Source organism: Mauremys reevesii, linkage group 1, assembly GCF_016161935.1.
Source record: "Mauremys reevesii isolate NIE-2019 linkage group 1, ASM1616193v1, whole genome shotgun sequence".
NCBI classification, from domain to species: domain Eukaryota; kingdom Metazoa; phylum Chordata; order Testudines; family Geoemydidae; genus Mauremys; species Mauremys reevesii.
Genome location: NC_052623.1, coordinates 154,011,932 through 154,035,536, shown reverse-complemented (window position 1 = coordinate 154,035,536; position 23,605 = coordinate 154,011,932). Strand labels below are relative to the sequence as shown.

General features: G+C 46.5%; 1 protein-coding gene across 1 annotated transcript; it reads right to left on the bottom strand.

Annotated features, from left to right (window-relative positions):
- Nucleotides 1–3,255: 3,255 nt before the first annotated feature.
- XK (X-linked Kx blood group) lies at nt 3,256–22,706 on the bottom strand. The gene is made up of 3 exons (XM_039509491.1): nt 22,353–22,706; nt 11,581–11,843; nt 3,256–5,992 (listed from the first exon to the last, which is right to left on the bottom strand). Exons 1-3 carry the CDS (start codon nt 22,595–22,597, stop codon nt 5,163–5,165), a joined length of 1,338 nt encoding a protein of 445 aa, XP_039365425.1. The 5' UTR covers nt 22,598–22,706; the 3' UTR covers nt 3,256–5,162.
- Nucleotides 22,707–23,605: the final 899 nt, after the last annotated feature.

The window sequence follows — 23,605 nt, the reverse complement described above, 5'->3', positions numbered from 1 at the left end:
TCTCTCCCCCTCCCCACCCCACTCCAGCAATATAGTAGGTTGTCTGGCTGAACAAACTGCCTTTCATTTTGTCCAGAGACTCAAAAATTTATGGTGAGTGTGCAAAATATTTCATTTTTACTATATTGATTATTTTAGGCAGTAACCTCAATCTGCTGCTTTTCCAGGCCTGACTCTGTGTGTGTGTGTGTGTGTGTGTGTGTGTGTGTGTGTGTGTGTGTGTGTGTGTGTGTGTGTGTGTGTGTGTGTGTGTGTGTGTGTGTGTGTGTGTGTGTGTGTGTGTGTTTCAGAAGTCTGTCCTGTGCTACATAAGCACTTAGAATAAGGTGACCAGCTAACCAGAATTGGGTGGGACAGTCCTGAAATGCAGAGTTCAAGTCTGGGTCTCAGGCTGAAAGACTCCAGGACAGTTTTTGTCCCAGATTCCCTGTGGCGCCATTCCATGCCTGCCTGATGCTCAGGGCTGGAGCCAGCCTCTTCCCTGTGGGCCTTGGCTGCCCCTTGCCAAGTGGCCCCACCCCCTTCTCCTCCTCCCCATAGGTCCTTCCCCTTGGCTAGGCCAGAAGCTGGAGCCAGGCAGTAGTAAGAGCAGCCCAGGGAGCCCAGGCCACTGTGGGGGGCCGTAGCCCCTCCACCTGCCATGGGCAGTGCACCCCAGGGGGAGGGGACATGGGCCAGGGGCTGCTCTCGGGTACCACAGACCTCCTCTCAGGGAAGGTGGAGGGTCCTGTTTCCCATAGTGGCCCCAGCTCCCTGGGTGGCTCTTACCACAGCCCAGCTCTGGCTTCTGGCCTGGCCAGGGGCGGGGCTCCTGCATATATCCCGCTTTTGCCTTTTGAAAAGATGGTCACCCTACCTTAGAATAGCGCAGGGAGTGAAAGAAAATTTCTGCTTTACGTGTTTGGATGTTAGCAACTGTTGCAGAGAAAAGCTAGGAGCTGGTATTTTTATAAAAAATCTGGTTTTCAGCAATTTTGTTTTAAAATATATATCAGTTTTGCCAACCCCAAGCATTCAGAAGTCATAGATATGTAGTGCTAGAAAGGACCTTGAGAAGCTATCAAGTTCAGCTCCCTGCACTGACTTGTCATGAGTCAGGTCCCAAAAATCATGAGATTTGGCTAAAACCCATGAGATTTTAAAAAGTGAGTGAGAGAAAGTTCTTTTCATTTGCCTTCTGGTTCTTGAGATTTTAGAGGGTCTTGTTTTCAATCTTTTCTCTGAAACGATGAGGGCTAGGGTGTTACTTTAAAAAAATGAAAAGCTGAGATTCTCACCCAGTCACATAACTCCATGATCTGAGGCTTGAAGAAAAACATCAGATATCATGAGATTTGTGATAAAAATTACAAGAAATGGCAACCCTACATTCATTTGCAATGTAACGGTATTTGTTATTTGACTCAAGTTTCTTTATACTGGTAGCTCACTTACAAAGCAACTTTTCTGATTAATTAATATCTTTAGTGGTACATGCTGTCCACTAAGAACACTGATGCCTTTTTTCTCCCCAAGTATAGTACCTAGATAATGCAAACACATATTACAGTTCTGTCCAAACGGATCTGGTGTGACATGAAACGTGCCAATGTGGTGTAACCTTAAACTTGGGTTTCTAAAAATTTGTTTTACAAATATATGAGAATAGACAAGAACTAGGTCCTGCAAGCCTTTATTCATATGAAAAATCACACACACACACACACACACTCATAGCTACCACTGTCCCTTCCTCAATATGAATAGATAGGGAACAGCTTTAATTCATGCTCCACACTGACCAACCAGAGTGCAGATCTGACACCAGTGTTTCTGATCAGTGACAGTCAATGTTGGAGGAAGGGTTTTTTTTGTGGACCCCTAGTCACTGCATGCATAGGATCAGTGTAACCATTAGTACCCCAGGCCAGTCATGCATCAGAGCCTGACCCATAGTACAATTTGGATGAAGGGGGAAATGTCGGTCAACAGCTATCCTTTAAAATACAGAGTCCAACACTGCACAGGACTTTTGCCTCTGTCCTTCCTTCATACATTCTCTTCCCACCAGCAGTGGTAACACAGATTGATCAAAAATATATATAGCAGCTGTTATCTGATGGATTTATTTAACCTCCTCTCTTAGATGTAGTGACTGTATATTTGGAGCATGGCAGCCTTAAACAATAACACTTACATGGAAGTATTTGACCTATTATCTCAGATATAATTGGCTACCTCTGTATAGCTAAGGCAAAGGCATCAGAACTGCAACAAAACCCATATATAGTCATCATTATAATTATTTAATATATTCAGTAGCCTCTACATGCATTTCAGTAGATCAGTATAAAAATAGTAAATAACACAGAACATTCTCTAAAAATATGTATATACATAGAACTTCATTGTTTGTATGTGAAAGAAAACACTACTACGTCTATGTGTATACTAGACTCTCAGATGTCAGCTTCTGCGTGTGAGTGTCTGGGCTGGGGGGTGCCCTGCAGCTGGGCTCTGGAGCGGGAGGAGGTGTGGGTGCGTGGCCCCCCTGCTGGGCTCTGGGGGGAAGGGGCAGATAAACAGGAACTGGGTTATTGTAGGGGTTTCCTTAACTCTCTACTCTTGCAGGAATTTTTGTGTGTGTCTGTATTGTTACAGACATTAGGCTGGTCTACACTATATAGTTGCTGATAGGTATTTTGAAATGAAATACCAAAATAATTGAAACTGGTGTGATTGTATACTGTTATTTTGACAAATAAAATATGCAGATTTTTTGCAGAATTTTAAAATATTGCATACAGAATTTTAATTTTTTTGGCACAGAATTTCCCCAGAAGTAATATCCCTCTTCAGGCTAAGCTAAACTGCCTTAATTGCCAAGGGGCGAAATGTCAGACCTAAGTGCTAAATTAGCACCTACTTAGGTATTCAGGAACCTAATGATGATTTTCATTGTCATCAATTGGGTGTCTAAATATGAAGTTAGACACCCAACTTCAGCAAAGTACAGTAGAACCTCAGAGTTACGAGCACCTTGGGAATGGAGGTTGTTTGTAACTCTGAACGTTCGTAACTCTAAACAAAATGTTATGGTTCTTTCAAAAGTTTACAACTGAACATTGACTTGGTAAAGTTTCAAAACTGTACTATGAGAAGAAAAATGCTGCTTTTCCTTAATGTTTTTAGTAGTTTACGTTTAACCCAGTACTGTATTATATTTACTTTTTTTTTCTTTTAGTCTCTGCTGCTGCCTGATTGCTTACTTCCAGTTCCAAATGAGGTGTGTTTAACTGGTCACTTCTGGTGTTCATAACTCTGAGGTTCTACAGTAAGTTGGAAAATACACCCCTGTGTGGTCCAACTGTACAGGCTTGGACCAAGAAAAAAAATTCTGCACTATATTCTTAGGTGGTGTAAATCAGTGTAGCTCCATTGAAGACAATTACAGCTTTCACCATCTGTTCCTCTAACTCATTGTTTAAGAAACTTCTGCAAATGATCTAGAATGTTTTTTTCTTTACACAGAAATATTGCAGTCTCCCCAAGAACTTATTCAAAACCTACCTGGGGAAGTGGATTCATTTAAAGAGTAGGTGTCAACCCCACATGTGAGTCATGTGCCCATGCCAAACTCATGCCAAGAAAGCCTTTACACTATCCCACCTCATAATGTAATGAGCTATTCAATATATATATATATGCCACACACACACACAGAGACCAAAGTAAAAAAAATAATAGCTACACTGTGCAACTGCAGCATGAAAACATCCAGTAATAAAAAGAGCTCAGACTCTTGCAGCATTCTAGGTGCAAGCGCAACTTGCCATGTTCTGCCCCTACTCCCATCTCATGACAATTCTGATACAGGTGCATTGATATCATCGTTTCTTTCAAGGACGTCACGGTATACTTTAAAGCAGAATAGAGACTTAGCCAATGAATGGTAAAAGGGATTCCAATGAATGAATTCCTATCCTTTGTTTCCAGTGGCACCCACAGTGTGTTAGGCTCAGGACAAACACAAGGTGCTGAATCAAACATGAAAGGCTGAATAAGTGAATGCATCCTTCAGACTTGCAGTCAATGTACTGCATTTTAAAACAAAACAAACCTCTTTTTAAAATGCTCTGAATAAACTGTCTTTCTGGGGTGCCCAGCTGCCAGAGCGTTCTCAGCACCTTATGAAGCACACAAATCATTTTGATTAATTAAGGTGATGTTGTGCGAAAAAGTCTTTAAGCTCCTCTTTTAAAAGGACCCAAATCTGTGGCACTTCTGAAGCCAACAAGGCAAGGCAGTCCAAAATACTGATGCTCTGATAACCAAAACATAACATTAAATAAAAAAGATGGGCTGAATTTCTTCTGCTGCTATACGACCAATTGATATGCCTCTGCCTCTAGTTAGAGATGGTTCCAGACACACTATGTTGGGTGTTTGGTAATGTACACGACACCCCATCCATTCAAGGCTTTAAACATTACAATGAATACTTTAAACTCGATCAGCAAAGTAAGCAGCAGCAAATGCAGACAGTGAAAGAGTGCATCAGCCTAATGCCCTCTGGCCATTCTCAGAAATAATCATGCTCCAATACCAGCAGTAGGGAACTGGCCTGCGTCATAGGCAGCCTAATATAGAATGCCTTGCAGCAGTTCAATCCTGATGTCACCAAGGCCTGTGGTATGGTATTGCACCAGTCAGGATGTAAGAACTGATTCTCTCAAAAGCAGAAAACCAGCTAGACCACAGCTAATCATCTACAATTCCCAGGCAGTCCAGTACCATGCTCAGCTTCCATGCTGAAATGGCCTGCTCTCATGACACTCTCTACATATTGCATTTCCTAGGTCTTCTCATTCTCCTCAGACCTCCTGAATGAATCAGACCAGGGTTAGGTCCATTTTGCTACAATTTAAAGATGTCTCCTGTAAGATTTCAGACTAAGCAGATGACAAACCTCTGTGTGGAATCACCATGTAATATAAATCCACAGACAGTGGTTGCTGTATGTGTACGTGTGTCAAGTGTGCCGTATGCATATGCATGTCAGAGTACCCATGCAGTACAGCTGCACTGGCAGAAAAATTAACAAGGCTCAGAGTCCAAGGTACACAATGCTTTGGGTAAGTGTGCAGTAGCTTTCCAGTTCTGCCTGCTTTCCACTAGCCACTTTACGCATTGGAAGAAACACTCTGATGCGGATTCCCATTCTGAGACTCATTTGTCTTACAGCTGGCCTGTGCATCATCACCAATACCATCCGGTGATTTCAAGTCTGCCTTATCCACAGGTGCGGTGGCCTTAGGTGGTTTGCAAGCAAAGAAGAGGTACTTGAAACACGACAGCAAACCTTCTGAAATACTGGATGAGAAGAGCTTTTTGCATGGGTGGCAGAACTGATAGAACACCAGCATGAACAGGATGGCCATGCAATAGCCAATCAGCAGCTGCAGGACTAATAAAGGGGCACACACGTACAGGTAGACGTCTGTTTTATAGACATACCACAGCAAGAGGAGGAAGGCATTCTCAATGAACCTTAGCATATAATATACAGCCAGTTGGTACCAATTTTGGGATTTGTTAATTAAGTCAGGATCATTTAGCTTCAGCTGCACAGCTGACCAGCAGAACATGTTAATGCCAGCATACAAGAAGGTGAGGAGGCACAGTACAATGGTCGTGCCCACCCTGGTCAACGCCTTCTCTATGTTTTCAGGGAAAGGGGACTTGCTTTGCCAAAAGAGAATCCAGGGGTAAAAGAAAAAGCCAAAGAAATTCAGGAGCACCACAGGCAGGACCCAGATTTGAAGCACAGAACTGAAAAGGACCAGGACTACAACCCGGGTGGCAATCTCAAAGCTTCTCCAGAGGAATATGCAGAGGTAGGCTGCAGCTTTCACACTGACATCATAATCATCATACTTAATCTTAATGGCAAGGATGTTGCAGCGTAATGCACCATATACAATCGACAGCAGAGAAAGGACCATGAAGATGCCTGGGAAAAGAAAAGATTATCAGAACCTTCTGTTTTAGCAAATGTTAAATGAAACACATTCAGATAGTACAAAGCAACTGGAAAGCTGCTTTAACAGGGGAGCCGGGGACTTCCCTTCTCTAGGGCAGTGGACCCCAAACTGTGGGGCATGCCCCCTAGGAAGTGTGGAGGAATGTTTTTTTTTTGGGGGGGTGCAGTGGGGCCCAGGCCAGCCCTCACAGGGGGTGGAGAGTGCCACCCAGCCTCGCTCTGCCCCCAGCCCAGCTCCCCAACTCCAGATACAGCTCCACTCTATCTCCAGCCCAGCTCCAGCCCCAGCCCCAGCTCTGCTCTGGTGCCAACCACAGCTCCGCTCTGCCCCCACTCTGTCTAGGGTTGTCAACTTTCTGATTGCAGAAAACCGAACGTCCTTGCCCCACCCCTGCCATTTTCACCCGGCTAGGGCAGAGGGTTGGGGTGTGTGAGGGGGCTCTAGGCTTGGAGGTGGAGCTGAGGTGTTCAGAACATTGGAGGGGGCTCAGGGCTGGGGCAGGGGTTTGGGGTGCAGAAGGAGGTTTGGGGTCTCACTTACCTCAAGCAGCTCCCAGAAGCGGCTGGCATGTCCCTCTGGCTTCTACATACAGGAGCGTTCAGGGGACTCCGCACACTGCCTCCATCTGCAGGCACTGCCCCCGCAGCTCCCATTGGTTGCAGTTCCCAACCAATGGGAGCTGAGGAGCCAGCTCACAGGCGGGGGCAGCACACGATGCCTCCTGGTCACCCCTGTGCCTAGAAGCCGGAGGACATGCTGGCTGCTTCTGGAAGCCTCGTGAAGCTGACGGCATTTACAGCCAACTGGACTTTTAGTGGCCCAGTTAGCTGTGCTGACCAGAGCTGCCAGGGTCCCTTTTCGACTGGGCGTTCCAGTTGAAAACCGGACACCTGGCAACCTTAGCTCTGCCCCCAGCCCAGTTCTGCCCTCATTCGCTCTCCACCCCCAGGCCAGCTCCACTTCTAGCCCCATTTCCTTCCCCACTCCCCAGTTATGCCCCCAGCTCCACCTTCAACCTAAGCTCCTCTGCTGAGCCAACTGTGCAGTAATGGGCGGGAGATGCGGACAGAGGCCATTACTGGTCAGCGGGAGAGTGCCACAAGAAAAGTTTGGGCACCACTGCTCTAGTGGAATCCCTAGGTCGTATGCAGCCATTCTACACCACCTACTCCTGACCCCGTCCTTTCACTGACGTAGGGGGTGTGGTCACAGTGGGTGGGAGCATCACCAGAGTGCACTGTGCTCCGGCAATCCACGGCTGACAAAATGGCCCCCATGCAGTTGTTCCTGCCAGCACAAGTTAGAGCCTCTGAGGTTATTCCAGTTTCTGCCAAGGGCTAAACCAGCTCCTGGACAGCCCCAGGATTGGGGGATGAGGGGAGCAGAAAAGTAGCAGAAAGCAATGTCTGTCCCACTCTCCTCAGAAGGAAACAGAGTCTAGCAATTGTGGTCAAAACATACTACATCACCCTTACAGAGGGAGCCCTTCTCCCTACCAAACTTGCACACTAAAAACAAGGGTGAACTAAGAGTTATAGTCACAATTACCACCTTCTTTAACAAAATCTTTTTCAAAAGAAGCTGTTATAACAGTAGGGAATCCATCCGTCCATCCAGGGTAAGGGAGTTAAGAGATGATCCCGTCAAAATATACAGTAATTGCAGGTTATTTTAACTCTGTTGATGACAGTCTAAGCAAGGAGATGAAGTACTGGGGCATGGAGAATTAGTGGAGTGATGTGGTGTGTGGAGAACCTTGATGTGCTACAGCCTGTGCCATGAGCCTTTCTGTGACTAATTCATGAAGCTTTATTTGAGCTCTGCAAAGCACTTTATAAATTTGGGTAAGTATTGTACAAGTGAGGAAGAAACTGAGACGAAAGACATTCCATGATTTGCCCAAGGACACACAGCAAATCAGCAGCAGAGTGATGCACAGAACTGAAGCCTCCTGATTCCTAACCCCCTGTTCTAAACACTAGACCATGGTACACCCACATTCCCTCTATCACCCACGTCACTGTGGTACCTTTTACAAGTACTACATTCAACCGAACAATTTCAACAAAATAAGCTGTGAGCAGATAAACAGCACCATATTTAACTCTCGGTTTAAGAAAGTCCTTCTTGTCCTTGATTTAGGTCCTCCTCAGTATTCCAGCTTATGAGAAGAGGCACCCATGGCAAAATGCATTAATTTAGGGTGGGAGGAGGGATAGCTCAGTGGTTTGAGCATTGGCCTGCTAAACTCAGGGTTGTGAGCTCAATCCTTAAGGAGACCACTTAGGGATCTGGGGCAAAAATTGGTCCTGCTAGTGAAGGCAGGGGGCTGGACTCAATGACCTTTCAAGGTCTCTTCCAGTTCTGGGAAATTGGTATATCTCCAATTATTACCTTAATTTACAAACTAAACAAATGCACTCTGGCCAACTTTCAACCTCTTTAAAATGGGTTTAAGTCCAGATTTGAAAGTTACAAAGAAATAAGACCCAAATGTCTGAAAGAAGGATAGCTGTCTGTGAAGATGCAGGTGCAATGCTTTCCAAGTAATCAGTCAGTCCCTTTCATTCAGTATTATATAGTGACACTTATCTGCTCTAGGCCACTCCAAAGCCAGGCGTGGAGGGGGAGGATGTGGCATGCATGGTAGCTGCTGTCTTTGCCTGAGTGGAGGAATTTGTTTATGAATCAGCAATTTAGAACTCTGTGAAGTTTCTTGACCATTTGGTTTTAATGAACATATCAATTGTCATTGTACTTGTTATTCTCTATCAATCTTAATGACCCAAGACAGAGCCTTTCTTCTTGGTGACAGTGACTAGCAGCCAACAGTACTAGTGGGGAGAAACAACCCAGATGACCTTTCTGAAGCAAACAACATCTGCAGATCAGCACTTGGAGCCCAAGTGCTAATTATGTTGCTCAACGCAGGATACTTCCATTCTGTTCTCATCCCCATGCCATGGTTCATCCTGCATGTGATTAATTCATCTTAGATGTCAGGCACAATGAAGTAGCCAGAGCAATGCTTTGTCTTTCAATAATCTACAGCTATGTGCCTAAATAAGCACTTTGGGTGCCTTTAAAAATAAAGCTGGCAGCTGCTTAAAATGACATAATATCACTATATGCTGATTAATTCCTCAGTGCCAGCTGCTTTAGATGCATTCATGCTGGTAATGGACATTACACTGTGAAAATCCAGTTCCCTGTACAAGTAAATCCATTGCTTTTGCGAGGCCTGGAAAAGGAAACTTCGTTTTGGCTGTTTAAAAAGTAGCATTGCCAAACGCTAATTGACTAGCTTTGAATAAGTAATTTGTTCAGTGATCTTAGTCCAGTCTCTTGTGACCATTTCACTATGTCATAATGTCAAAAAAATTCAGTGTGTACTCCCAACATGGAAAAGCAGGCTGCTGCCAGTCAGCAGTGAGGTACTTTCACAGATATGTGTGGAAAGCCTGTATGCTGTGTGCTTGCAGTACACCTGGCCATAACTCGATCAGTCTAAATTTCACTCTTTCAATCTCTTTGCATGCTGAGCTGCACCTTGTAACTAGGGTGCATCACCTCTAAATCAGCACTGTTGTATTGCTAAAGAATGCAAAGTTATGCGCATGGGGTCGTAGACACATAGCTTTGCTGGACGCACAGACTATGACTTGAATTTTTTTAAAGCATCTTTTGTCAGCAGCATCAGCACACCTGCCATATGGGAGGTCCTAGTCTACAGTCAGCTCCGCCTACTTGTTTTCTGTGCGAGGTGATACAAGGAGCATACAGTGTGATGGGGGAAGTGCCCATTACATCCGAAATGAACACTTCAGCTCAGTCGACAGACCACACTGGTTGCATGCTGTCATGCAACACAGGTGAGAAGTGTAATAAAAATGACAAGAGGTCAGTTGATGGTCAGTGGGGCACAATCATCTGCCTCTCTGACCATCAACTTAAACCTACATTTCATACTTAATGAGTCAGTGAGATCAGGGCCATCCTTACCCATACGCAAAGTATGCAGCTGCGTAGGGCACCAGGAAATTTGGGGCACCACATTTCCTGGTGCTCTGCACAGCTGCGTGCTGCTGCAGCCCCTGCTCTGGCTCTTCCCCAGGGCTCCCGCCCCTGCTCCACCCCCGCCCCGCCCTTTCCCCACCCCAGCCCTGCCCTCACTCCCCTGAGGACTCCAGAAGCAGTCGAGCCTGCACTCACCAGTAAGTAGAGCAACCCAGCCCCAGTCTGCTCCGCTCCCCTGGCTCCCAGCCACGCCGCTGCCAAGTGCTGGGGCACGGTTCCCACCTTCCCCAAGCCTGGGAGCCGGGAGCGCAGAGCAGGCTGGGGCCAGGTCACCCCACTTCCTGCAGGAAGTGGCCAGCTCCCCGCCCCCCCATTCCTCCTGGAGGCCTGGGGCAGGGCCCCACACAGCCCCACCCCCCGCAGAGGCCTGGAGCCAGCTCCACCCCACAGAGGCCTGGGGGCTGCGAAGGGCACCAAAATAGCTAGGGACGGCCCTGAGTGAGATGACAGCTGCCGCCAGGGGCGGCTCTAGCAATTTCGCCGCCCCAAGCACAGCGGCACGCCGCGGGGGGCACTCTGCCGGTCGCTGGTCCCGCGGCTCCGGTGGACCTCCTGCAGACGTGCCTGCGGAGGGTCCACCGGAGCCGCCTGCTGCCCTCCCAGCGACCGGCAGAGCGCCCACCGCGGTATGCCACCCCAAGCACGCGCTTGGCGTGCTGGGGCCTGGAGCTGCCCCTGGCTGCCGCCATCACAACTGTCCTCACTAGTGAGCCAGAACCTGCATGTGCATACCTGCCCTCTCCCCAAGTTGCAGATAAATTACAATATTCAAATAAGTGGTTACATGGGGCTCTTCTCGAGGCTTCCCCAGCTGCGAAACACAAAGGTGCGTAGCCTGCCTGGGCTTCTCAGCCACAGGAGCCATTCAGTAATCTGGCAGGGAAGCACCTTTGCTGAGGCAGCCACTTAAAGCTCACACAGCTGCCCAAATCCTTCCTCTTCCTACCTGACTGAACCTTAGAGAACGTCAGCTGTGGAAGCACAGGCCCATGTCCTTTTGGTGCCACAGCAGACGCAAGGTCTACCAAGGAAGAAGAAATCCTTTAAGTTTTCTCTGTATGTATTTCATTTTATTTCTTAAAGGAGTAGTTCTTTGTTCCAGCATGGAGAAAATATGCTCTACCATATACCCAGGCCAAGTGTTTAATGGGGAACACAGGGCAATTTTTTTCTCCTTAAATATAGCTCAGTTCCTTTGTCTCCTTGATAAGCTGTCTCCTTATCCTGCCATGATCTACAAGATTGCTTTTTATACAGCACTCAAAAGTGCTTTCAATCAAAATTTGATAGGGTAGAGGAGAACCTGGGTGCAGTACAAAGTAACAGCTGGCTGAAACCCACTGGAATGTGCCCAGCAAATGAAGTTGTTTCAAACTTGTTCCTCCAGCTGAGGCAAAGGTAGGCAGCTCAGCAGAGAGTAACCTCTGATCCTCCAATTCTCACTCCACCAATATATAGATTGGACACAAACTATATATACCTCTAGCTGCCGTGATCTCCTGCTGCAGGACACATATATACAGCTGAAGTGTCAGCTGAGGTGCAGAGCCGAGGAAAGCCTGGATCACAGATGCCCTGCTGAAGGCAGATCTATGTGTAAACAGTTTGCCTTCAGCCTGGCCCACTTCCTTCTCAACTTCTTCTGAATGTCCATCTTTAGGCATCTGCCTCTTCTTGGTGATGCTGACATAAGGCTCTTCAAATCTCCCCGCATGAAAGTAAATGTAAAAGACTTCCACACACCTGGAAGTAAATCAACAGATAAAGAGTGATAGAAAAAAATCAAGGGTCTTCCAATAGTCTTAACATTCTAAGCCCATTTTCACAATTGCTAATACTGTGTGCCCTGCTCTCTGATAACCAATTTATTCCCCAACTTTACTGTGTTATGACTAGGGCTCTACCAAATTCACATCCATGAAAAATGCATCACAAACCGTGAAATCTGGTCTTTTGTGTGCTTTTACCCTATACCAGAGGTTCTCAAACTGTGGTCTGCGGATCCATGAGTCTACTCACCAGGGTAAGCATTTTCAGGATCAAGCCTTTGATTTTATTAATGACCCAAATTATAAGTAGCTGTCATCTGAGTTCTAGATTTGTGATGGGGAATTATATGTCCCAACCTGAAAGCAAGGAGCCATGACAGACAGACAGGTGCATTATCTGACCAGTACATCCCACAGCCAGTGGAGATTACTACTATTACAATTCAGTATCTATAATTAAGGCTAAGATTTTGTCATGGTTATTTTTAGTAAAAGTCATGGACCGGTCACGGGCAATAAACAAACATTCATGGAAGCCGTGACCTGTCTGTGACTATTGCTGCCGCGGCTCCATGGTTCCCCCCACAACCGTGGTGGCTGGGAGTTGCAGGATTTCCCCTCCACCTACAGTGGCTGGGAGCTGCAGGGTGACCATATTTCCTAAAGAGAAAACGGGACACCCCAGCCGTTCGCCCAAGGCATCCCCCTCTTCCCGCACGAGGCTGTTGCCTGTCGCTGGAACCCTGAGGAGGGCCCCCTCAGGAGTCTGTCACCTATCGCTGGAACTTTGCAGGGGGGCCCCCCCATCGCTTGTCACTGCTATTGCCTGTCGCTGGAACCCTGCCAGGGCCTCACTGGCTGCCAGCACCAGAGTCCTGCAGCCCCTGGGGCTGAAACAGAGAATGTCACGGAGGTCTCTGGAAATCGTGGATTCCGTGACTTCCATGACCTCCATGACATAAACGTAGCCTTACCTATAATAAAACTCTAGGATTGTCACTCTGTCTGCGTGTCACTCAGGCTTAAAATATCTGAGAGTCAGTGTGAAGCAATTGAAACAGCTACAAGCATAGTGGAGAGTTCTTTTTGTTAAGAATATCACCAGTCTGAATCATCACTAGGATTTGTGGTCTGTTAACATATAATTTTTAAAGGTCTCAGCCATTTTGACTTTATGAATTATATCTATTCAACTGCATGGGCTTTCAGCTACAATAAGGCATGTATCTATACCATTCCAAGAATCCTAGACCATTGTGCAATCTCAGGTAACTCAACCAATCACCACCCTTACTCTATAGCTAATTTGTATGCAACAATTTCATTGGTGGATTACCTGGCCCAACTGCCACCGTTCTTCAAAATCACCTGCCAATACCACAACCAGGACTCACAAAAGCCCCCGAACACATATAGCCCCTCACTGCAGCATATACCCCACATTTGCCAAGCCCACAATGTAACACTACTTTCCCAGCACCACACACTCATTTGCCCACCCTCACTTATACTTCCCATAGAACTGTAATCATGGGTCATCACCAGGTTGAATCATCACTGAATTTGTAGGCTGTTACCATCCAGTTTTTAAATTCTCAGCCATTTTTAGCTTTTTTTAGACAAATGACTTTAAATGACTAGTTAGAAAATATATTGAAGAGCTCAGATTATCCCAGTGATGATGCCTCTCCTCCTTTGAGCCCTATCAGCAGCAAGATAGGAAGGGACTTCTGTTGGTGAGCAAACTACAACTGTATTAATATTAATATTCCAGTGGGCTGCTCCAGAGAGTAATGTCTGTTAGAGCTTGAAGCTGACTGGAAAGTCTGTATGTTTTAAAAAAACAACCCATGACTGAGAATGCACCATTGTCCCAAATAAAACATTTTAACAATGAACTGTAGAAGAGTTTAGGCTTTTGAAGAGTGCCTGCTGGTCAGGTAGACCAGGAATATTCAAAGAAGCAAACTAAAACTTCTGTTCTCTGGGTTGTGTTGGGACTCTCTAATTCACAGGGACAGGAGTGGGGTTAGGAGTCTTGTTTTTAAATAAACTGGCACACTGTTTCCCTATCAGAACCACAACTAAGGCAACACATGACAGCAAATGCTCTGAACCAGACTGTCCATACCTGGTGTGCTTCTGTGTATCACCACTAAAGCATTAATGGTACCTTTTCTCTAGTAAAATGCAATTGACGTCTACCCCTCACCCCTGAGAGAGCATTACTGCAATCCTTCCACTTGGAGACTGAGTCCCAGATACTCAGAGGTATTTACGTGCTTAACTCCCATTGATTTCAATGGGAGATAGGTGTCTCAATACCTTTGAGGATCTGGGCCTGAGTTACTTTCTTCCTTCACACAGACCTAGCTCCTGTCCCAATCACAAGCAACCCATGAGGCAGAAAGTAAGCAGCATTTCTTCATTCCCCTTGCACAACTTCTATTCTACAATCCCAGTGTTAGTAGCTGGGGCCAGCAAATGAAGAGAAAAGTCACACATGAATGCTAAATACACTATAAGCACAATTAGACTAATCACTACAAAAATCACAGCTAACTGTGCACTAAGCTCAGCTATGGGTAATATTTTTTAAAGCACCCATGTAACTTAGGAGCCTAAATTCCAACACTTAATAAACCATTCAGGCTCATATTTTCAAAATTGCCTGTGCGATATGGAAACTCAATTCCCATGAATTTTAGTGGGTATTGGGCTTCCAAATTGTCAAGCTGAAATTTCCAAAGGCGCCTATCTTTTGTTCTTGCAGTTCACCACATTTAAGTTTGGGTATAGCAGGCATTTCTCTGATTGTAGTAGTACGTGAATTTTACAGCCAGAGGGGAATTTTTCAGCAAAAGAATTTTTCTTCTGGAAAATGCTGATTCGTTGATACCCAAAACTATTTGCAGAAAAGGGTGGGTTTTGAACAATTTCCTGTGGTTTTTTTTAAGTTTCTAAATTGTTGAAATTGGATTAAAAAATTTAATTTTTGGTTCAAAATGACTTTTTGTTTTGAAATGAAAGTTAATTTAAGCTATATATATAAATTAAAATGTCAAAATTGAAATGAAATGTTTCAAAATTATTGAAACAAAACATTCTGACTGACCTGATCCAAAAAAATTTTGGATTTTCAATTAATGATTTTTTTTGACATTTTGACTTTTCATATCAACTCAGAAGCAGAAAAATTTTCCACATCTTGAAAATTCTCATGGAATGGGAAAACCACCCAACTGTAGTGAATTCCTTGCTTCTTTTCTGTCAGTGTTTATGTAGATACAGTTTTGTACACAAACAAAATGTTTAATTTCTTTCTATTGCGTTAAGTACCAAAAGTTTGTACTTCTGACTTCAATGGACCAGGATTTGCTCACCAGTGTTTTGCATAAAAGCCCTTTGTATTATCCTTTTTTGCCTTTTGCAAGAGAATTGTTTATTACTGTGTAAGTAGAGGTAGTCCCTGCTGCAGACAATTTGTAACCAGGTAACCACTTTAGAAGAGGTGTGGTAGTCGCTGAGTGGTTCAGATGCTCAGCTACACTCCTAAAAGTTGTGGGTTTGATACTTGCTTGAGCTCATGCCGAAAGGCCACCTCTCATTTACCTAGTTGCTCCATGAGGTTAGAGAAGCCAAAGGTGGTTGGATGTGATGCTGGCTCTATCATGCCATTGTATACTGTTGGCTAGGGAACTGATGTGCCTTAACCATGTCAGCCTGATGAGCCAGTGACTCGTAAGAACTTTGACCCCTTTCTAGGCCCATATTAGAACTTAATGAACAGTAGGGGTGGAGTGTACGCTATACAGGCCTAACTTTACTTCCACTGAAGCCTGTAGTACTCCAATTGATTTCGGTGGGAACACAGTTCAGCCACAATGAGTGCTTTTGAAAATCCCATCCTACACATTGTACTTGCTGTAACAGACACAGTTCAGAACAGATACAAACAGAAAGGAGCCAACTGTCACAGGACAATGACACACACAGGCACTCGCATGGGAGACCTAAGTTGCAGTTCCTGAGCCAATGAATATTAAATTATTTATATAAAATGGAACAGCTTTAAGAGGCAAGCCTGAGAAAGCCCCATAACCCAGTGGTTTGGGCTGTCACCTAACATGTGGTAAACCTAGGCTCAAGTCTCTGTTCTCTATCAAGTAGATGGGAGACTTGAACCTATATCTCCCGCAGCCTGAGTAAATACTCTAACCACTGGGCTAAAAATTATAAGGGAGGAGAGGAACTCCTTCCCACCCTCCAGGAGAAAAGGCTTAGGCACCTAACTTTGGGGAAATTGGCTGTGAATCCCTAGCAGAGGGAGACACCTCCCTCCAGCCCAGATTTATGTGTGTAAGTCCCTTAAGGCATGTGGCCTTATCACACACCTCTCTACTCTGCATTTCCTAGTGGCTAACCTAGGCAGCTTCCTGCTCAGCTTGCTAGTGTAAGGGGACTGTTATCCCCTTACTAACATTCAGTGGGGGTGTTTTGGTTAGCTCCCAGTACCAAAAGGGGAAGGGTGGATGGGAAATCAGGACCCTGAGACTGACAGTCCCCAGGGGCAATGGGGAGAGGCCAACGCTCCAGGTCAGCCTGATTGACAGGGCAGGCTAATCAGGGAGTCAGGAGGTCGGGGGCGAGGGGGAGTCCTGTCCTCCGTATGAGCTGGAATTGCCTGATGAGACAGAGTGGGGCTGAGCTAAGGAGAGAGCAGGGGCCCAAGCTGAGCTGGGGAGCAGAGCTGCAGCCCCAAAGCCAGAACACAGCCCAGAGTGAGCAGACCTGCCCTGGGAGCAGAGCTGCAGCCACCTGAGCCAGAGGGGCCAGAAAAGCAGCCCAGGAAGCAGGTCAGAGCTGGGAGCAGAGTCACAGAAGCAGCCTGCAGGGCAGCCCTGTGCTGGGAGCAGAGCTGTAGCAACCAGAGCCAGAGGGGCCAGAGAAGCAGCCCAGGGAGCTGGAGGCAGAGTGGGGCAGTCTGGAGCTGGGTATGGTGAGCAGCTGGGGAGAGTGATGGGGACCCTGGGCAGTGGTCCCAGCACAGGGAGATGCCTCTGCCAAGAGGCTCTGCAGGCCAGACTTGGAGGGGGATCGTAACCCTGACAGGGTGGGGGTGACACTGGGAAGAAGGGTCCTGCCACCTAGAGCCTGAGAGCGTGTGGCCACTGCCAGAGCAAGTGTCCAACCCGCAGCGTCCCTGCAGCCCAGCCAGGGCCTGAGAAGGAGGCCTGGGACCTACAAGGAACAGACTGTGAACTGCCCTAACATTCCAGAGACACTGTTTGTGATGATCCCTGCCACAGAGCAACGTGATGCGTTTTCCTTTAACCTTTCTCGTTTTTCCTGATTCCTTTTTAAACTAATTGTTAATTAAATAAACTGTATTACTTTAAATCATATGTAATGATCAGTGGGTCAGGAAAGCATCCAGTGCAGAGAGAGCACCCCGGAGTGGGGACACCTAGCCCCTGACCTAGGTGACCACAGCAAGGTTGGGGGTTGAGCCCCCCAGGAATCTTGGGCCCAGTCTTGTTGGGGTTACAAGGACTCTGCCAGACAGGAGAGTGGAAGGGGGGGTCCTCAAGGGCAGGGAGGCCTCTGGGTAAAGGAAGTGGGAGCGAGGACTCAGATCCATTTCACCGGGGTAGTGCAGAAACCAGGAAAGTTCCCCACAATAGCGGGACCATTCCCCCACTTACACTAGCCTCTGCAGATCCCATTCTTAGGTGCTTAACACTCTTCTGCTTGTTATGTATAGAGAGCCTGAGCACCTTACTTTGGGCTGTTGATTCTACTAGGTAGCATGCTGCCTAACATTTAAACATTGTAATGTTCAGCTTAAGACCCCTTTGTGGATCTAGTCCAGTGGTTCTCAAACTTTTATACTGGTGACCCCTTTCACATAGCAAGCCTCTGAGTGCGACCCCCCTTAATAAATTAAAAACACTTTTTTTATATTTAACACCATTATAAATGCTGGAGGCAAAGCAGGGTTTGGGGTGGAGGCTGACAGCTCGACCCCCCATGTAATAACCTCATGACCCCCTGAGGGGTCCCAACCCCCAGTTTGAGAACCCCTGATCTAGTCCCTTTTCTCTTGGGTGCCACCTGTGGCAATGTTTGGGAGAGTTGATCACTATGGTACAAATAATAAAGGGAGAATTTCATGAATCCCAGAGTGATAGCTCTGATTACTAATTATCTGTACTGCAATAGTACATGGGAGCACTAGTCGTGTACCATTATGCTGTGGTCTGTACAAACACAGAACAAAGAGACAATCAGTTAATTGGATGAGATTTTACTTGGCCAAAGTGCAATTTGAGGTTTTCTCCAGAAAAGAACATTAAACCTTCCATTGAAATGCTTTTAAGTCACTTTGCTTTTATAGTCTCCTTCAGTTTAGGTGTTAAAAGTGTCTCCATTTCAAAGAAGAAAATTCTAAATAAGTGTAAGTACCTTTTCCAAGCATTCAACGGAATAACTGCATTCACAAAGCATGACATCAACCTGAAGTGCCACAGAAATCCCAGACAATGTCCTGCAGTTACTTCGTCCCAGTCAATTACATTGAAATGTCTCCTTTCTCAGACTTGCCTATATCTCAAAGACTGGAGTCAGGTCACTGGGTGATATTGGCAATATTACTCTACAAATCACGTTGACTGCTTATAGACAAACTGTTCCTATTACAGAGGGGAAAATTAAAATTGGCAAAAGGCAAGTATATGCTCTTTCATAACACAAACATTCTCTCCATGAACAGGAAGGCTGCTAGCTATACGATGTCCCTGTTGTAAGTAATTTTGTGACAGAAAATGTCTAGCTAATATAGGTGGTACTGAGGATGACACAAGAAGCAGGTTTATAAAATATACTTATTCTGTCATGTGCAGGAACCAAACAGGGCTAGATCATTGTAGCTTGGCAAGCCAGTATTTTTTCCAGGTGGCTGCCATCTTGTGCTCCAGCATCTGAGCTTTCATGTGGAAATAAATAAATAAATAAAAGAAGGAAAGTTAATCTCTAACCTTTCTGAAGGTTACAAAGAAAACCTTCAAAATGTGAACTGAGCGTCAGCCAGTGAGCCAAACTTAAAGTGCCCAGCAGAGCACACATATCATATGCTGTACGTCAGCGTCAGCTAGTGAGAGTGGCGTCTCATTTTGACTTCTCAAATGGGCAGAGTTTGGTACTGGAGCAGAACTTGGGGCAGGTCTACACTACAGGGTTAAGTCGACCTAAGTTATGCAACTCCAGCTACATGAAAAATGTAGCTGGAGTCGACATACTTTAGGTTGACTTATTACGGTGTCTAAACTGCACTGGGTTTCTCCCGTCGACTTACCTTATACTCCTCGTTCCACTGGAGTACTGGAGTCGATGGAAGAGCGATCTTTACTAGACCCACTAAATCAACCTCCAGTGGATCGATCGTTGCAGCATCAGTCCATGGTAAGTGGAGACAAACCCTTGGAAGAGTACCTCTACTTCTTTTTTCTATCCCAATTCGACCCTTGAATTTTTACAGTATATTTATTTTATTCAGTTTGTAAATTCCTAGAGATAGAGTTGGAAAAAAACCTCTTCTAAAACAAGGCAGCAGATCACTCTGCCATGCAAAGAGACTTGAAATTAGACAAAGGTTTCTAACAATCAGAGGAGTGAAGTTCTGGAACAGCCTTCTAAGGGGAGCAGTGGGGGCAAAAAACCTAACTGGGTTCAAGACTGAGCTTGATAAGTTTATGGAGGGGATGGTATAATGAGACAGCCTACAATAGCATGTAGCTGCTCAGCAACTATCTCCAACAGATGGTGATTGAACTCTAGCTGGGGAGTGCTTTAATGTCATTGCCCCTTTTGCCCCACCCCCGCCACGACGGGGGGCACAAAAGGAGCAGCTGCCCTGGGGCTGGCGATTTAAAAGGGCCTGGGGCTCCGGCTGCTGCAGCAGCGGCTGAAGCCCCGGGCCCTTTAAATCACTGCTGGAGCCCCAGATGGCGCAAGCCAGGCAGCATTGAAGGGCTGGCTGGGGGATGCTGACCCCAGCCCTGCCTCTTCTGTCTGAGGCCCTGCCCCCTCCGGGGGCTGGAGCCGGTCCCCCGTACCGATAAGTCTTTGGTGTTACTTTCACCCCTGATAATGAGTGAAAATACCATGTCTCTAGAGAATGTAGAGGTTATCAATTCGTTCTATGTAAATGATGAAATATATGATAAAAGCATGCTGCAAAATTTCTAGGTTGTCTTTAAACTGGTTATCTAGTTCCAGAGTGTAGCAATACAGGAACACTGCAACCTCCATGGAAAGGACAATATTTCTATAGGTCCATGCTAATTACTTGCATTATGGTATTGACAACACATTGCAGAATGCATACCACATAATATAATTTAAGACTCACATGTTGTAAACAAACATTTATTTAGCTTTATTATTAAAACACTTACAGATAATTAAAAGAGGGGGGAGGAATCCTGACCCCTTTGATATCAATAGCAAAATTCCCATTGACTTCAATAGGGCCAAGATTTCACCCACAGAATTTTTTAAATTTTGATTTACATGTCACTGTTTAAGCTATTTTTTTTTTGCATGTCTCTTAGCTTAGGGATTGAAAATTGATGAAGTCAGATTGGTTTCTGTTCATAGTCATTTTCACTTTGATTTCATTGACAATTTTTTTATTGTGGAAATACTGCTATTGGTTTTAGGTTTTAGAAAATCTAGCATAAGAAAACTTAAATTTTGGGTCAAGTTTAAATTGACAGTTTCTCGTTAAAATACAAATCAAATCAACAAGTAAACAAAATCAACCAAATTTACAGAAGAGTTTTCAACAAGTTTTAAAATCTTTGAGGAAATCCCTTTTATTCTCCATATAGAAATATTATTTCCTTTTCTGTCTCTTTCTTTTTCGTTGATTTTTGAAAAATGATGTGGCATCATCATCAACAGTATACAATGGCATTATCATCAACAGTATACAATGGCGTGATAGAGCCAGCATGTATGGCACAGATAAAGACATTGTAAAGAGTCACACAAATAAAAGAAAAACAGCAAATATTTTGTTATGGGCTTATATCAAATGATCTAAATATTCTTCTTTCTAATATTGTTTCAAATGGCACTTTCAACTCAATATCTCAAGTGGAATTTTTGGCTCTCCTGTCAAACAGAACACGTTCTGGAAGAAGTGAAAGCCTTGAGAATTATAAATACTACAATATGACTGGAATCATTACCATAAAACATTTAAATTAAGCCACTCTAGGAGTTTCCCTTTGCTCCTGTGAAGTCATTTGGATCTATGTTACTACGTATGCAGAAATTTGCAGTAAGATATAACTTACCCAGTCACTACAACTATCAAACTGCTTATCTCATTCACAAAGAGTCAAGCAACTTTAGAGAAATGGGCCTTGTCTGTACAAACAGAAAACAGCTTCTAGATTCCATCAAAACAATAGCCTCAGTGAGGATCTCACTGTATAGGAGAGAAAACTGTTTGCTTGCCACCTGGCCTTCCTTTTTTATTTCCATCCTCTGTGGGGGGACCTCACAACCTATTTTCGTCAGTGCTAAGTGTTAAGATTGTGGATTCTGAACGTTGGCAGATACCACACCCTTTCCCTGTGTTTGCTTTCAGGGCAGCAACATGACCATTCCTGAGAGACTGAAAAAATAAAAATTAAAGCATAGTGTACAGCATTAGTGTTACTTTGATTAATGCAGGTGCATAAGCACACAGCAGCCTCAGTCAGCTTCATACCAATAGAATGGGGGAGGGGGGTGGAACAATTTTTATGGGGGATGGGTGCTGAGAACCATTGAACCAAACTGTAAACCCGTATATAATGGACCCCCCACCCCCCAACTCCAGTTCCAGCCCCTAGGATAGAATAGCTATAAAAATTCAACAGACTAATGTTTTGGAGAGGGAGAGATTGTGCAAAGAAACACACAACATGCACAGATCTAGTTCATATGGATAGACATGGCTGTACCTACCAGCAGCATCTCTATACATACACAACAGAGATGCGTAACGAGAGAGAATGTATACATATTTGTGTCTCAAATACAGAAAGGGAACTGTGCTCCCATCTCAGGAACACAGCTGTATCTAAAACACAAATCTGAAGACTAGGCAAATGTTACACATACCAGTATGTGCAATACACTGCAAACGTACACACCGCTGCACCCGCGTGTATGATGCACAAACGCCGAGAGCTCGCTAGCCTACTCAAAACGAAAAAGACGCAGAGAATAAGATCCACTCTCCAGGGCGCCAGAGGAATAGCTCCGCTCGAGGGACTCGCGCACTCGTGCGCTCTGGGCAGCCCCCAGGGAGAGCCCCCGGCGCGCAGCAGTGGAGGTGGCTGGAAGGGCGCGGTGATGCTTTCTAATGAAGGAAATAGGGAGGGCAGGACTCGCCCCCCCTCCCCCAGGCCAGCAGCCCGCCACCCACCTGACAATGGGTCCCAGCTGCAGGATGTGCAGCAGCAGCACCAGGGGTCTGTCGCGGCTCACGTCCCGGTGGATAAAGACCAGGTTGAACTGCACCAGCACGCAGGGCAGGAGGGCGAAGAGCAGGGTCAGCGCCTGCCAGATGCGGTCCCCCGCCGAGCGGTAGGTGCTGCTCAGGTACAGGGCGGTGCCCGTCTCGGCCACGAAGAGGAGCAGGGAGACGAGGACGGAGCCGGGGAATTTCATCTCCTCCCGTGCAGGCGGCCCGCGCGCCGGGCGAGTTATCGCTCTGCGGCAGCCGGCTGGGCAGGGCCCCCGCTCCGCCCATCGCCCATCGCCCTCCGCCGCGGGGCTCGGGCCGGGCTGCCGCGGGGCTGCGTGCGGGGAGAGCGCTGCCCGCTAGGGGCGTCCCAGGGCCGGCGGCCGCTGCCCAGGCACCTGCGTCCGGGGTCTCGTCCCCTCGCCCCCAGCCGGGGCCTGCCCGGGCCCGTCAGTCCCGGCCGGGGAGCTGCGCCGCGGCCGGACGGGAGAGCGGGCTCGGGGCCCCGGGAGAGGCAGAGCCTGCCCGCTGCGGCAGGGCCGGGGAGCAGCCGCCCGCAGCAATGGCAAAGGGGCTTGGGTCAGCCCAGCGGAGAGGAGCCCCCCCCCTTCCTCTGCGGCGCTGCTTGTCAGGGTGGGGCGCGGGAAAAAGGGGCAGCCCCCCCACCTTAGGAGCTTTATTGTAGTTACCGCCCCAGCCCCCCCGCACAGGGGTGCCGGGACAGTTTGTGCAGTGGGGGTGCTGAGAGCCATTGAACCCGTCCCCACTGTAAACCCGCTCAGGGGTCCCCAAATTCTTTGCAGCGCAACCCCCTCTGACAACAGCAATTACTACATGATCCCAGGAGGGGGGACCCATGCCTGAGCCTGCCTGACCCCACCACCCCAGGCAGCCGGGGCCAAAGCCAAAGGGTTTCAGCCCCAGGCAGGGGGCCTGTACCCTGAGCCCCACCACCCAGGGCTGAAGCCCTTGAGCTTTGTCCCCTGGCAGTGGGACTCAGGCTTAGGCCTCGGGGCCCTAGGAAGTCTAATGCCAGTCCTGGTGACCCCATTAAAATGGGGATGTGACCCACTTTGGGGTCCTGACCTACAGTTTGAGAACTGCTGCTATATATGATGGAAACCACTTCAAGCCAGGGGTGCAGCAGCACCCCCCCACACACACACACACCTTTAATTCCAGCACCAATGCACCTAGACAGTTGGTTAAAGATC

Excerpts from the sequence above, each read along its gene's own strand:
- XK (XM_039509491.1), bottom strand. The coding sequence starts at position 22,597 with ATGAAATTCCCCGGCTCCGTCCTCGTCTCCCTGCTCCTCTTCGTGGCC. Across the intron at positions 11,844-22,352 it reads CAGCTGGGACCCATTGTCAG|GTGTGTGGAAGTCTTTTACA; the intron begins GTGGGTGGCGGG and ends ATTTACTTCCAG. Across the intron at positions 5,993-11,580 it reads GGAGATCACGGCAGCTAGAG|GCATCTTCATGGTCCTTTCT; the intron begins GTATATATAGTT and ends TTCTTTTCCCAG.